Here is a 14,953-nt window from a genome sequence, read left to right as displayed (position 1 = left end):
AGTTAACATTTTACTCATCTCGTCATATTTTTCATGGCTTGTCAAAGTTATACTATTTTGTTTATCAGTCTAGAAATCAAATTTGATTATCACCTTTGGCTTGACAAAGACATTTTCGATCTTTCTTAACGATACAAGCAAGGACCCGGGTTTTTCCCCCGAATGTGATCTGGATCTGATTCTGCGTATTTTTCAAGGTACAAGAGGAAGAAGAACACGATTAAACGATAAAGGCTACTTAAAGTTTGTTGTTCGGGCAATTTGAGCCTTAGGGTAGGCTGTGTGACGTTGCAAACCAGTTTTCGGTAATTCGCCAAAGGACAGTCTCTTTATCGTCAACTTGTAAACAGTACTCGAACTTTGGCCCTAATTATTCTTGTGACCCCCAATATGAGTCGATCTAAAGATCGTTTAAAGCCCTTTTCCTGGCGGTATTGTGATATCAAACTGCACGAATGTACCTAGCAGTGCCAATAGTTTCCCGAAACATTGATGCAGAAAGGTGTGGGAATTAAAGATTCAAAACGTACCATTTAATGTGAGCGTAGCCGTATTTCTGACTTCAGTAACCTGTTAACAGATGTCAAACATGGAGACGATGACCGACATTATCACGACAGAGGGTATCTGGATGATAGAGGAAACTTCAGAGGCATCAATGGCACCACGTCTGACAATAACTTCAGGTGCTTACTCTATTCTGACTTTTGTGGCATTATGTGGCGGTGAACGAGCCAAATATATAGTAACTTGCTATTGTGTCTTGTCTTTGCTCCAAAGACCTTACAGAAACGACATTTTTGTTTAGTAACTTTAAGTTGCTTCATAAGAATATTTGCACCTGAGAAATGAGGCGAATCTAGTAAATGATATTTTCTTCTTGACTGTCATATAGGGACGATTACGCCCAGCCCAGGGGAGACATTACCTGCAACCGGCGGGCCCTCGGCTGGAGTAGTGGCCGGCGCTGTCGTCGGTATCCTCGCTCTCATCCTTTTGGCCGCGGGCGTTGCCTTCATCATTCTCAAGAAACGTGGAATCATCTTCAACAGAGATGATCCAGCGATCCCCCAAGAACGTACAGACCCAGAAGGAAGTGGAGACACCTTCGCGAATCTTCTGGGGGAGAGGCCGTTCGGCAACATTAGTCAAAGAGATCCGCTGCCGGTACCTAGATCTACAATGAACAACTACACCAACACCCCGGACAGACCCGGTCGGAGGCAGAGACCGGCCCAAAACAGGAGTCAAGATGACCCGCTGCCGATACCTGATGAGAACACCTACCTCAACCTGCAGGATGACACGAGGGACAGACCGACCAACATCAGGAGTCAAGAAGACCCGCTCCCGATACCGGACAACACCACCTACATCAATCTGTCGGAGGAGACCAGGGAAACACCGGATCACATCAGAAGCAAAGTGCCCACGTCTGGCAATGACACTTACGCAAATCTTCTAGAGGCAACCAGGGAGAGATCACTACCCATACCTGACAACAGCACTTACACCAGTCTGATGAAACAAAGGAGCCAACCAGACGGCGCTGAAAACGCGTACCGAAACGTCCACAAATGGCCAGGGCATGCACAACCCTACGTCAACGTAGACTTTGATGGTAGCGCGCAAGTACCACCCTCTCCTCATGCCTCACAGAGTGAACACGCGGGAGGCGCGTATGAAATGGCGAACCTGGAAGCCTCGACGTACGAGAACTGTTCTCCGTCCTATGGTAACGTGGGCGCAGATGGGAACGTAGCAGAAACTTCCTTCGTGAATAATGGGAACCCTGATAATCTGTACGAAGACGTGAACCCAGGAAACTCAATCTACAGCGACTGCGAACCGACTTATGCCAACCAGTGAGCAGGACCCCTGTCCACACCCCAGATCTAACAAACTGTGCGAACCCTTCAGGTCAACTGAGGTTAATTCAACATACCTGGTATAATAATCGTAGTACAACTTGACATGATATTAAGATATAAAATGATTTCAAGCTGTAATGCACATTATTAGCATTTTACGAGTTATAACAAATGACAGGGATATATGTATATCATGCCATACCATTATGCAATGAGTTGGTCATTTCATATGTATAATAAGGATATGAGAGTTTACGGATAGTAGAATAACTGACATTACTCTCATGAGCATCACATAGCCTATAAACTTCAGACCAAAGCGTACTAATCTGACATGTTTTTTTGTTGTGGGGTAACGTTATATACTGTTATGTTATGTTATATGTTATGTGTTATATGCTATATGTTATATGCTATATGTTATATGCTATATGTTATGTGATCATATGTTATATGTTATATGTTATATGCTATATGCTATATGTTATATGCTATATGTTATATGTTATGTTGGATACTTTATCTGACATGTTTATTTGTGGTGTGTTGTAATGTTATATGTTATATGTTATATATTATATGTGATATTGGATACTTGGATACTTTATCTACCCCATTATCTACCATACATGATTTGTAGGTAGCTGATCTTTCTGGACTTCGGAACATTAAGACATACATCATCGATTGTTTATGTCTGTGTATCGGTGTGCGCCTTTGTTGTTGTTTCATTTTCTTCTGCTATTCATCAAAATATCCTTCCTGTACTATAAAATGGCACAGTAAATATACGTGTCATTCGTAGCCAACTTGTTCTGTGAAAATTCTAAACTTTTATTTTCCTCTAATTCCACTTCAAATTTGGAGTTCCTGGGTAACTCAGTTTCTGTGGGTTGACGTCCACACGTAATGAGGTATCATTTTTTATCGTCACAGAAAATTTCAGTTTAACGAGCGCAATTTCGTCGAAGTATTTCACTGTTCCTCTTTCGTAGATCATGTAGAGATGTTCATGATCATTCGGAACCATTGTAATAACTGAGTACCCAGCAAGATCGTCCCAAATCCGCAAGCCTTTAGTCCACGTGTGGCCGTGGTTGTGGCTCCAGCGGAGGTACAAATCCTCTCCTGTAGAGTGAAAAAGCAGGGCAGTATTCAGTATCATGTACGATTGCTAAAACATAATAGATGCACAAGTAAATACTGTCTAACTATTTTTTCGACCTTTATTCAAGCTTGATACGTCTTCGGACAAAGCCGTTTTTCAAGACTTAGGGATGGAGGAAGTCAGAGGTCTTTCCTTCTTAATAGTACATACACATACACATATATCTACAATAACCATTCCATACTCATGTTCGAAAAAGTCAACATAATATCAGTCCATCTTCTATATAAGCTAATATGACATAGTACATCAACCATTGATATACGAGGGTGAGTCAGAAAGTAATGCAAGTGGTTTCATAACAGAGTCGTTCTTTGATTGAATGAGTTGAAATTTGGCACAAAGGTTAATACATATCTCCTCTTGAGATTGAAATATCTAAATTTGTTGCTCATTATTTTATGAGTGACTGAGCTGCTTTCAAGGTGACCACACCCTTAGTATCCGGTCAGAAGAAAAGAGAGGTCCAATTAACGTACACTTAAGAATTTCCCTAAACCAGTTTTTGCTATTGTAGGAGACTAAGCCTGCACATGTAATAAGCTGCATTTCTCTATAAGCCACATGCTTAATTTCAACTCTATAATCCGAGCAGTTTTTCTTTTTTCGTTGCTGGTGTAGAGTGAGGTATACACGGTCTTCAGGGTCATGAGATCTGCGGTATTATGATTAAAACTTTCTGTAGCCTTCTTTCCCATTAACAACGAGAAATGAAACTAAGCACACTATTTTGCCTTTAAACAGTTAATATGTTTGTAAAGTTTCATTTCTTTTGGTTGATGGAAAAGTAGTCTTTTAACCAACAACTCACGAATTCGTGTATGAATCCAACAGCTCTATAACACAACTTACTGCATCCTAGCAGCTGTAAATAAAGAACCAATTTGAGTTTAGGGATGAAAATTAGCACGCAACCTATAGAGACATTTGGTATCATACATGTATAATTTCAACCTCCTACAGGGATTTTCAATGGGTCAGATTTAGAGGAATTGATAGTCTGACAAGCTACTAAGGGTGTGTTCATCTTGAAATCAACTCAGTTGCTCAGAAAATGATGGAGACCAAATTTAAATCATTCAATCTCAAGAGGACACATACCTCTACTTTTGAGCCAAATCTCAACTTAATTGATTAAAGAACGAGTCTGTTATGAAACCACTTGCATTACATTCTGACTTACCCTCGTATTTTACCACTAGCTTGAAATACGTTGCAAACGTAAGGTCTAGAAATAAATAATATTGTCATTTCCTCGCTCTCCGATGTGCGTAAGAGCTTGAATGTCTTGAGCCATAGGATGGTAGGACAAAATGTTTTACTCGTGGCATGTTTTTTAAATATTAAACAGCATGCACGTTCTATGCAATTAAATAGCCAACACAGAGAGCATGTGAAAGTGCACCTACGTGCTAGTGGCCTGTTGGGTCCCGAGTAGAACAGAACTCCGTTGTGATACCACACCCCAGACGTGATCCTCGGCTCGACGAGTGCCATGTCCAGGAACATGTGGTCTCGTGGTAATGTTTCCCCGCCATCGAAACTCCGCATGATCATCTTGCAGTGACACTTGTACTGATGCTGATTGCGCACAACTAGGTACAAGCTTCCATCTGGCAGTTCCACCGGCTGTGAAATGGAATGGATGGAAACTGTAAGGAAACTTGTATAGACATACACTAAATAAGGCATTCAGAGATGATAGACTTCACCCCATCATACTGTGGGTACGTCATACGCAGAGCATACAATAGACCTACTGCATGAACACACGTACACACACACACACACACACACACACACACACACACACACACACACACACACATACACACACACATACATACACATACACATACACATACACACACAAACATGGACACGCAAAGACGCACGCGCAAAGACACACAGGCAAGCCAAAAAGAAGATCTTATCCCCCTTGGATGAGGTATCTTCGCTCGTTAGATTTTCTACTGAATTGAGATTGACCAATCAGAGAGAAAAATCTAAACAACCAATCAAATGTATCTTTCTAAGCGACGCGCAAAATACAAATTCAAAATGGCGACGTCGTCTCGGGACATCAGCGGCGAACAACACAATATCGTTGACAGAGAAATCATCAAAGGCATTCAAGGTCAACCTGTCTGAACAGGAACATATCGGTAAGTCATAGCCGACTATTACCTATAGTGTAATAACATATAATTTAGGAAGAAACCAATGGGAATTGAGTTGCTTTCTGAGGAGACTATCCTGATCCTGAACATGGTACCCCGATGTAAGTACGGGGACAGCAAACATTTCATTTTGGTGCAGTTCATATGCGTTCGTACACTCCTCAGAACGTCACAATATACTGTTGAACTTAAATGGTTACCAGAATGTATTGTGTAGCGTGATATTCGCTGTTTGAAAAATGGTACACACCTGCTATTTGGTCACCGGTATTTCTATCTTAAACGTGCCAATAACGTTACAGACAGCCCATAAGGCCACACCAATTTAATTTCTTGGTTCACGGAATCGCTCGCTCCTATTTTTTGAAAAATAAAAATAAAAATGAAAATGACCACTTAGCAAATTTTCACCTTTAATGAAACCATTCACCAACTTTCTGGTGTAGCAAATTGGCCTTTTTATTATAAGCTCCTTAAAGTGTGGGTACAGGTGCTGTTACTGTACAGTGTTTTTGTACTTTTTTCAAGCTGAAAACTTTTTATTCTTTATGTTTTGGATTAGCCCTTACCTTTACCCCATCCATTTTACAATTTTTATTTTTATTTCGCCCTCTCGCTCCATATTTTTTATGAAAAAATCCGTGAACCAAGAAATTAAATTGGTGTGGCCTAAGCTTTATACTTCAGTGCCCAAGCCTACGTATCCACCTTCCAATACTCGAATAGCACAGGGTTCTCGACATATTTAACGCTATATTACATTCCAGCATACTTATGTGGCACTTCATGGGTTGATATCCCATGCAGCCTTATACCTGTACATACCTGGCATTCGTCAGGATTAAAGTTTCCGTCCGTCAGTGTGCTGTTTTGGAACGGCACACTCGGCACGAAGGCCCCATGTCTCCACGTCACACCGTGGTCATCACTCAGCAGCAGCACCAAACCTTTCCCGTCATGGAAACCGTGCCCGCACACAATCAGCCGACCCTTTGAGGGGCTGTGCTTTTTCTGATGGGAAATTTCTTATGTAACGTCAACGATTCGTTAAATAGTTAGGATAGCACTTACTCATTTCATACTCAGCAAATAGGTTGTAATTTATGAAAATATGAAAATAGGTTGAAAGAGTAAGAAAGAATTTGGCTAAAAAGAAAATCTCGAGTCAACAATATGTCCATGTTTCTATAGATATCAACATGATATAACTGTAATCATAGGTTAACATGGCTAATACTACAGATGATAACAATATTAGCGAAAATATTTGACATGTATGTCTTGAATGTGGTATCAGAGGCTTTGGTCAGTTAAACTTAAATGGCATCAGTGAAATGACAACACCCCTTACCTGAATACCATATCCCGGGCTTGGATGTGTGACGTAGTGTTTCCCTACTTGGTCGGTAATATTTCTCGGCCGGCCCCACGTGATGCCGTCGTCCGTACTGTTCATCAGCATCAGTGATCTCGTAGGGCAGAACTCACAAAACACGTACATCAGGAAAATGGTTGTTGTTGTGTCGTCGACGAAAACAGTTCCTATGTAGGAGCAGTTGCGATAGGTGGCATCTCCGTCGTCCACTATCCACTTTGACGGTGACCACGTCGTACCTTAGGAAAAAGATGCCCATATATAACAGATGTCTATATATTCCACTAAACACGAATTTTTCTTTCATTTATTTATTTGTGCATGCCCAAATGGCCAGGGGGTTCAAAATCATCTTTATTGAGTCTTGGACAGACATACGAGGACAAGATGAATGACAGATAAAATACCTAGGACAACCCTTTATCTGGAATTACAATTACAAATAGTTACCCTTGCTGATAAAGACAATACAGGATGTTGACCCTATGTGATGACTTGTAATTTGTACCTCCATCCGTTGACCTCCTAAAGGCAATGACTTTAGGAACATGATCCACGTGTGACCTCCTCCTTCCCTCCGTGATGGCTACAAGGTTCCCTCCAGGTGTGTATGTGAGAACAGGCACGCGGAATACCGGAATTTCCCCTTTTCTATAGCTTCTCCATAGAACGAAGTCCTGGACCTAAGATACAAATAAATACAGTAGTATAACGTTATATGTGTAAAGTCGTATATGAATGTGCCTATCATCGCTTACATATCTTAAGTCAATATTTCATTATTTTTGAATCTCGAGGAAAACTGATAAGCAATCTAACCAGCATTCTAATTTCATCAGCAAATGCCATACTCATAATTGCAATGTTTTAAACACAGAAACATCCCTTGGTGTTAACATATATCATACGTGACTGAAATTTTTGTAGTATATAATGATCAAATAATAAGATGTTTTGTTTACCTTTGACAAGCGCAAGCCTGTGGATGGATACTCCGTTGATGTATTTTGGGTGTGTAAACGTACCACCTGTGGCCCCTCTGTTACATGTAATTCTGTGCCACGGAACGTGGGATACTGTGACCATACCAAAGCTACGACAGCAAGAACGATGAGAAGACCGAGCCTCCTGACATGTTTACTTCTGTGGAGGAGGCGAAGCATGGAGGACGACTGCAGTACTCCTGTGTAGTAACGCACGTCAGAAGCTGTACATCATACTGATCATGAGAAATCATACAGTTTTATCATATATCATATATATATAACTGCAATGTAGGAGGAACTGTCGAAAAGCTCCTGTCTATAGTGTGGAAATTGTAAAGCTCATCATAGAGAAATCCGTTTAGTTTAGTTTCTTTGAATAAATAGATAGTGTTACTTCACCATTCGTTCCGCAATATCTATGAAGGTCTTCCAAACATTGTCCTTTGACCTCTGCCCTCTCCTCTCAACACAATGGAATCACCTTATTACCGATCAAGCCCAAGAGGGGACCACAGAAGGTACCAACCGTTACACCGTGCTTTACCCAAGGTTTCGTTTCTTCTCTATAATCTTCAGAAAGTATCGTTCGGCCTGTCTCGAACACAAAACTACTAAGTATCGAGGACTGTAGTTGGGGTCGCTCAATGACGGGGGAAGCCCTGACCTGGTAATGCGATCAGGTGACCTGACGCAGTGTTGGGGAACCTGTTATGCAAATCAGCGCGAGTCATTAGTGACAGGTCTTGCACACCCTTAGGGACTTAATATAATTGATGCTGTCAACATAAACGCCCTGTCTTATGCGTCCCCCTCCCATTTGTACACTGCTTTACGTTACTTAGCAACTCGTTCGCGCCATCGCCAATTTGGGAGGACTAAAATGATGACATAACTATGTCTAAATTCAGAGACTAGTTGAGTAAGGTACCAGTGCCTCGGGTATCAATGTTTGGCTATTAAATCACACGCGACAAAGCTCTTCAAAATGTTGACATTTTACTTTAAAACTTCATATCTACATGTTTTTTTGTGATAGTCATACGGTGTTGGTAAAAATAGATACATCACAAAGAAGGAACCTATAGATGTGACGTTTGCTCGGAATCACTCTAGATAAAAGCTATAGTATATGCGTTTATTCCTGTCTGCACCTGTTTGTCGGAATCATCTGTTATACTCTAACGGTATGAAAAACATGATCACAAAACTATGGTATGGTATGTATGACAGCTGCCATATGGTCAGTGATCTAAATTATTAGCTTTATTTCTTGTGCGTTCCTTTCCCCTGATGCGTTGACAAGAAAAGTACTTGTGAACACTTGTTACGACTTTGGCCACTACTAACAGTCTATTACCAAGATGCAGGTACCCTGGGGACGCGTAACAGGAAATTCGTCAAATGCATAGTCGTGGGATCTATTTTGATTATCTATAGATCATGTTTATTTTCATTTTCACGAGGGCAATTTCTTCAAAGAAGTCCTTGATGCCCCTTTCGTACATGATGTAGAGATGTTCGTGGTCGTTCGGTAGCATTGTTAGGGTGGAATAGCTGGCCTTGTGCCCCCAAATCCGCATCACTTTTGACCAAGTACGACCGTTGTTGTAGCTCCATCTAAGCTGTAGATCCGTACCTGTGAAACATGTAAAATACATGATGATGGACGTCTTATAGATATACTGACTCCTCTGATTACTGTGACTTAAGGACAATGTCTAAGATCCCTAAAATGCAATGGTGTCAACTAATAGCCACTGCAAAACCAGATAACATGAGACCAAAAATTATATGACATGTTGTATGATATGTGAGACCGCATGGCGCAGCGGCAGCGTGTTTGCCTGGAGACCGAGAGGTCTTGAGTTCGAATCCAGCTGCCGTGTCACCGATCTTGTGCCCTTGGGAAAGGCACTTAACACGACTTTCCTCACTTTACTCAAGTGAAAAATGAGTACCTAGCCTCGGCTAGGACGTTAAATGGAGGTCCCGTGTATAGGGAGAGCCACACCCCATGGACGTTAAAGAACCCCACACGTGCGATGGTGCGGTGTGCGATGGAATAAATTCTGTCTGGAGCTGGTGATTCACTACAAATCACCCGGACGGAGGCCTGGCGAACCTCCGTTTCGTATTAGCCAAATTATGCCAATAATTGCCAACTCTTCGGCGGATGGACATTATCGGAAGAACGGAACAGAACAGAACAGAACAGGCACATACTGAGTATTCTACACATTTCGCCAAGGCTAATTTTTACAAGTTACAAAACAATATTAAAAGTCAGTAAACATATTACAAGATCTAAACTTCTGTAAGACCAACATTGAAGGGTAGTCACGATCCAAAAACAATCCCAAATGCGGCTGAGCTTGTCAACCCCAGTGATGAACCGGGACGAGGGGGGATACAAGCTCAGCCGCGTTTGGGATTGTTTTCTCGCCGCTAAAGCGCCACCTACACCGGCTACTTATAGCGGTGAGAAGCAGAACTCCAGTTAAAAGCTCTGAGGAAGGTGTATGAGAAACGTAAGCAAAGCAAGCACAAACTGGTTGTGGAAAAGGATTCTCCTAATGAGATTGAAAACGAACGTTACTTTGTTATGGAATGTTCTCGATATAATGACAAACGTACAGAGCTGTTTCCATTACTTTCCGCTTGCTCTAAAGAATTTGCTACTCTCTGTTCGATAGATAAACTCAACTACATTCTGGGAGGCGATAATCCACACTGTTAGGCAAATATATCCACGAATGTTTATACCATAGAACCAATAGTGTAAACGACAAGCTAGACCCTATATGTTGATTCTTATTCATACCTATAGATATCCATATATGTGTGTTAAGTTGTACTGTAAGTAACTGTTATACATGTAGACCTTACGAAAGTCGCTGTACTTTTGTCGTGTCTCAATAAAGATCGTATATCCGGTACTCACGATTACGTGTACTGTTTGGCCCTGCGTAGAACAGGACGCCATTGTTGTACCACACCCCCGATGTGATTTTCGGCTCGATGAGGGACGTGTCGAGGAACATGTACTTCTTGGGTAGGGTCTCTCCCCCGTCGAAACTTTTCATGATCATCTTACAGTTGCATTTGTAGACGTGTTCGTTCCGCACCACGATGCGAATGCTTCCATCCGGGAGTTCAATGGGCTGAACAGAATAAAACCCGTTAAAATTAAACGTTTACTTTTCCACACTAAGTGGTTTGACGCTCTAATTATTGTACACGTGTGCGATGGACATGTACAAGATTGAAACGTTTGTAGTTGTGCCAGTTTTTACTACCCTTGTCCTGTTGAGATTTTTTTGCCAATCTATCTCCTCTAAGCTGGTTAATTACTCTGATCAGTAAAACTTGACCTATTCTTCCCAATCGATGTGGTTTGCTGCATGCAGTATGCCGGATTGAGAAATGCCTCAAACCCGCGGCCGTATAGATACTTGACCCACATACAGGCATTCTATATGTGCATCCCGTATATATACGGACTCACCAGGACAAGGATCTTAAGTTAAGAAAGCGATGCTTCTCACTATGCAGAGACCAAGTCGTCAACTTGAATTTCAACGGAGACAACAATGTCCATATATCTTCCGCGTCAAAGTTTCCATACCTGGCACTCGTCTGGATCGAAGTCCCCCTTCCTGGACCGACGGAACGGCACACTCGGCACGAAGGCCCCATGTCTCCACGTCACACCGTGGTCATCACTCAGTAGCAGTACTATCCCCAGGCCGTCATGGAAACCGTGTCCGCACACAATCAGCCTTCCTTTGGCTGGGTCGTGCTTTTTCTAGGAAAAGATCCAATTGAAAGGAACTTTAATCCATCCTTTAGCATCAAAACTATTTGTTCGTTCCTTAGTTCGTACAGCTGTCACTAAGTCCATAATCTCTACGAAAAAGGCACCTACCTGAATACCATATCCTGGACTCGGATGTGCAACATAATGTTTCCCTACGATGTCGGTAATATTTCTCGGTTTCCCCCACGTGATGCCGTCATCCGTACTGTTTATCAACATCAGCGATCTCGTAGGACAAAACCCACAGTACATGTACATCAGGAAGATAGTTTCAGTTACGTCGTCAACAAAAATTGTTCCTATGTTTGAGCAGTATCGACGAGTCGTATTTCCATCGTCCACTATCCACTGCGAAGGGGACCACGTTTGACCTAGTGGAAACAAAAATGAATTTACAGTGATCTTTTTTCAGCCACATTAGTACTTCCACAAGGCGGTTGACAGAGTAGATAGAATCCCACAGACAATCAACACCATCAGAAGGGGTAATGGAGCGGGTTTTTACAGAGATAATTTCTGTCTAATAGACTAATACTGTTAGGTACTCTGAATCTGTAATTGCAATACATGGGGCCGAGGAGAGCAGTGTTTTTTTTTTACCTACTTGGCAATGGTACATAATACAATGGTACATAATGCATATACATAAGATGTTTGGCCTCTGTTGGTCAATATCGACCATGATATTTACTATATAATCTAATAATATAACATTGTCACTTTTTTACTGTTGTTTAATGATGTTTGTAAGTAGAGTTCATATTGGTATTTTTTTTTACCGGCATTAGTTGATCTTTTCACGGCAATCACTTTGGGCACGTCGTCCTTCTCGGAGTTTTTCCTTCCTTCGACCATGGCGACGAGGTTTCCCCGTGGTGTGTAGGTCAGAACCGGTATCCGGTAAATCCCGACCTCGCCTCGTCTGTGACTCGTCCACAGCACGATGCTGTACACCTCACTTGGAGCAAGGCGGCTCACGCCCTTGCCGAGAGACACCCCGATCTGAGAAATGAATGAATGAATGAAGACCTTTATTGTACGTTTTTGCTTTCTAACAAGGTGGATAGGATACATCTAGTGATTCTAAGTACAATCTATGTAGGGTGTGATACATGGCTTAGACTACAAAGTCTAAAGTATACTAGTACTAGTATGTACAGGTTCAACTTCTAGAGTTCATATTGGTAAGTTTTCTTTACCGCCATTAGTTGATCTTTTCACGGCAAAGTAATGAGATGAAAGTAACTTGTTCTTTGTTATTTGTTCACGCTTAAAAGCACACAACTGTGGCCCAAATATTTGATTGCAAAGTACCGTACAATACGTGCTAAAGGCACCTCCTACATGTTAGAAATGTAATACCGAAAGAAGATTAGTCTACAACCATGTACCATTAGTCGCACATGTACAATATTAGACCAGTAGACATGTGTACACATCTGAATTCATGACTCAGCCACTCTTGTTTTAACAGAACGTAACGTAAGGGATGAAATTAGAGCCGATATGGCCTTAAAACGTGACGACCTTAAGAACAGGTCACTGGGTTTGGGAATTGTGCCCTACGGTATGACTGTTACATGGGGTCGTATCATCTTGATCGCACATTTTGGCATTGGAATATATACACGAATGTAAGAATAAAAGACTTAATATCGTATCTAACTGATACAGGTCGGAAGAACTTAAAAGTACAATTCATGATTATATATAGAATATTCACATTGCTACAATATCATGATTTATGTATATACCATATACGTTGCTGAATGCTAGACATCCAAATAAACAATATTTAAAGACTGGTGGTTGTCATAAGAAACATCCGGAAGTAATCTCCGAACCTTACCCAATGGTAGAGATTGAATTGTCTATATGTATTTTATATACTAGTATCGAGTGGCAATGGCATGTTCGGTTTCTTTTCGCTGCTTGAAAAGTATAATGTGGGAACAGACGAGTTTTCCTTTTGAAGATTTTCTCTTACACGTATTAGAATTTCTAGAATGTCTGCAAGGAATCCAGTTACAGAGTCTGTGCTACTACCCCCTTCACCGTAGGCGAAAATCGATCGGACGACGATTCTGCGGCAATCGCCCGAGCCTCGCTTATAATAATAACTGTATTGCACAACAAGTGTACAAGGCACAAAGTATGGCTTATATGTGCCTGGGACGGTTTTCAGGTGAAAAATACTCGCAACCCTCTGTCGACCTTAAATATGGCCGGTCTTCCATCGATACGCCCGAAGATCGTAGATAATGTGACAGGGGTATAAAGACAGTTACCTGTTGTCGGGTCTCCAGATCCGGTACAACTCTTACGGGATGAATTAGCCACACGAAGGCAGTCACAAGGAGCAGCACGAGCAGCAGGACTCGGGCCAGGAACCTTAGTCTGGTCAGCATGTCTCTGGATCGGCGGCGGCATCCAGTAGTTGATCAAATGATACAGGATATTACTTTTATCTTCGTACTTACAGAGCCGGCAGTGTAAGTGATCCACTTTGTCTTATCCAGATCTTATCAATGAATGAAATTCTATACAAGCAGGTAGAAAAGTTTACGACTCCGCATGCTGATTATATAATTACATTACAGCCCCCGTGGTATAACAAGCAACAACCGTTGATGTATTGTAACCATGTAACGTCCTTGATTACCGCCGTGCACCAACAGCGTACCATTTACAAACAATGGTGAAACTTGTCTGACGGGTTTAAGTGATTGACCTTTGACATCTGACCTGCAGTAATGTCATTGAAGAGCAACAAAGCTTCGAACCAGCAAGCCCAGCCTGTCTGCCATGTTTTGCGCTGTACATTATTATCTTCTCCAAAATGCTTATATTTGCGGTGGCATTTGGTACTTTGTGCTTTTTAAACCATAACAAAAATTGATAAGTTTGTGGTTTAGTTTATTTGTGGTTTGATGTCATAACCAACGCCAGTGCTGGATTGTTATGATATTCTATATGTGGTTCTTGAGGTGTCGATCTAACAAGTGTGATCAATTATGGGCATCCAAGCGAATTTCTATGGCACTGCAGCGGAACTCTAATATTCTGAACTAATTTCGATACCCTGAAGAGGCTCTTTATTTATTGAAATTGCAGAATCTCCGTTACCCATTGAAGTACCCGAAAGAGCATTCTTGAAGTTTATATGATTAAATGTATTATCATGTATTTGGACTGAAAGACACGTCCTTCAGCTGAATAGTAGTATTTCTGCTTTTCCTTGGTATGAAAGTTGAAAAGTCTTGCAAGCAAGGACCTGTGCTGAAATATGGGACAGGGACAGGGCGCACAGATTTGATTATTTTTATTACCTTTGCCAGAATGGCTAAGGTTATGTTTTAGGCTTGTGAGTCTGTGTGTGTGTCTGTGTGTGTGTGTGTTAACAGCATAACTCGAGAAGCCTTTGATGTATCCCGATTATATTTGGTAGGTGGGTAGGGGTCGGGAAAACGAAGGTCAAGTTCGATAATGGGCCCCCTAGCGGCTTGCTAAGGTACTGCAGCAGAACCTCAATTTTTGATATCTCCTGTTCTGGACA

The 14,953-nt window shown here is 41.5% G+C and overlaps 4 protein-coding genes across 5 annotated transcripts in view; 2 read left to right on the top strand and 2 right to left on the bottom strand.

The window, feature by feature from the left end:
* The window catches only part of LOC118421337, a 3,009-nt gene extending 757 nt beyond the window's left edge, over positions 1-2,252 (top strand). The window contains exons 2-3 of the mRNA XM_035828588.1: positions 581-686; positions 896-2,252. Coding sequence (XP_035684481.1) covers positions 581-686; positions 896-1,869 — 1,080 coding nt within the window. The 3' untranslated portion in view covers positions 1,870-2,252. The remainder of the gene's footprint in view (positions 1-580; positions 687-895) is intronic.
* A 166-nt stretch (positions 2,253-2,418) lies between these two features.
* On the bottom strand, positions 2,419-8,191 carry LOC118421323 (sialidase-1-like). 2 transcript variants are annotated; one of them, XM_035828571.1, is made up of 7 exons: positions 8,125-8,191; positions 7,557-7,777; positions 7,103-7,277; positions 6,571-6,833; positions 6,045-6,230; positions 4,449-4,668; positions 2,419-2,999 (listed from the first exon to the last, which is right to left on the bottom strand). In XM_035828571.1, exons 2-7 carry the CDS (start codon positions 7,755-7,757, stop codon positions 2,716-2,718), a joined length of 1,329 nt encoding a protein of 442 aa, XP_035684464.1. In that variant the 5' UTR covers positions 7,758-7,777; positions 8,125-8,191; the 3' UTR covers positions 2,419-2,715. The 2 variants fall into 2 exon arrangements, with proteins under 2 accessions (XP_035684464.1, XP_035684465.1); XM_035828572.1 differs by lacking the exon at positions 8,125-8,191 and having other exon boundaries at positions 7,557-7,834.
* The window catches only part of LOC118421326 (sialidase-1-like), a 34,617-nt gene continuing 24,843 nt past the window's right edge, over positions 5,180-14,953 (top strand). The window contains exon 1 of the mRNA XM_035828575.1: positions 5,180-5,204. The gene's annotated coding sequence lies outside the window, so the exon portion shown is untranslated. The remainder of the gene's footprint in view (positions 5,205-14,953) is intronic.
* LOC118421330 (sialidase-1-like) lies at positions 8,998-13,927 on the bottom strand. The gene is made up of 6 exons (XM_035828581.1): positions 13,686-13,927; positions 12,177-12,399; positions 11,506-11,768; positions 11,206-11,385; positions 10,522-10,741; positions 8,998-9,216 (listed from the first exon to the last, which is right to left on the bottom strand). The coding sequence occupies exons 1-6, from the start codon at positions 13,803-13,805 to the stop codon at positions 9,008-9,010; spliced, it is 1,215 nt and encodes a 404-aa protein (XP_035684474.1). The 5' UTR covers positions 13,806-13,927; the 3' UTR covers positions 8,998-9,007.

This window comes from Branchiostoma floridae, chromosome 8 (genome assembly GCF_000003815.2).
Source record: "Branchiostoma floridae strain S238N-H82 chromosome 8, Bfl_VNyyK, whole genome shotgun sequence".
NCBI lineage: Eukaryota > Metazoa > Chordata > Leptocardii > Amphioxiformes > Branchiostomatidae > Branchiostoma > Branchiostoma floridae.
The sequence above is the reverse complement of the archived record's forward strand: the minus strand, read 5'-3'. Positions and strand labels throughout refer to the sequence as shown.

Coding starts and splice junctions, on each gene's coding strand:
- LOC118421323 (XM_035828571.1), bottom strand. CDS start 7,757: ATGCTTCGCCTCCTCCACAGAAGTAAACATGTCAGGAGGCTCGGTCTT. Junction 6,231..6,570: donor GCCCGGGATATGGTATTCAG/GTAAGGGGTGTT, acceptor ATTTCCCATCAG/AAAAAGCACAGCCCCTCAAA. Junction 4,669..6,044: donor TTAATCCTGACGAATGCCAG/GTATGTACAGGT, acceptor TCCATTTCACAG/CCGGTGGAACTGCCAGATGG.
- LOC118421330 (XM_035828581.1), bottom strand. CDS start 13,805: ATGCTGACCAGACTAAGGTTCCTGGCCCGAGTCCTGCTGCTCGTGCTG. Junction 11,386..11,505: donor GTCCAGGATATGGTATTCAG/GTAGGTGCCTTT, acceptor ATCTTTTCCTAG/AAAAAGCACGACCCAGCCAA. Junction 10,742..11,205: donor TCGATCCAGACGAGTGCCAG/GTATGGAAACTT, acceptor TATTCTGTTCAG/CCCATTGAACTCCCGGATGG.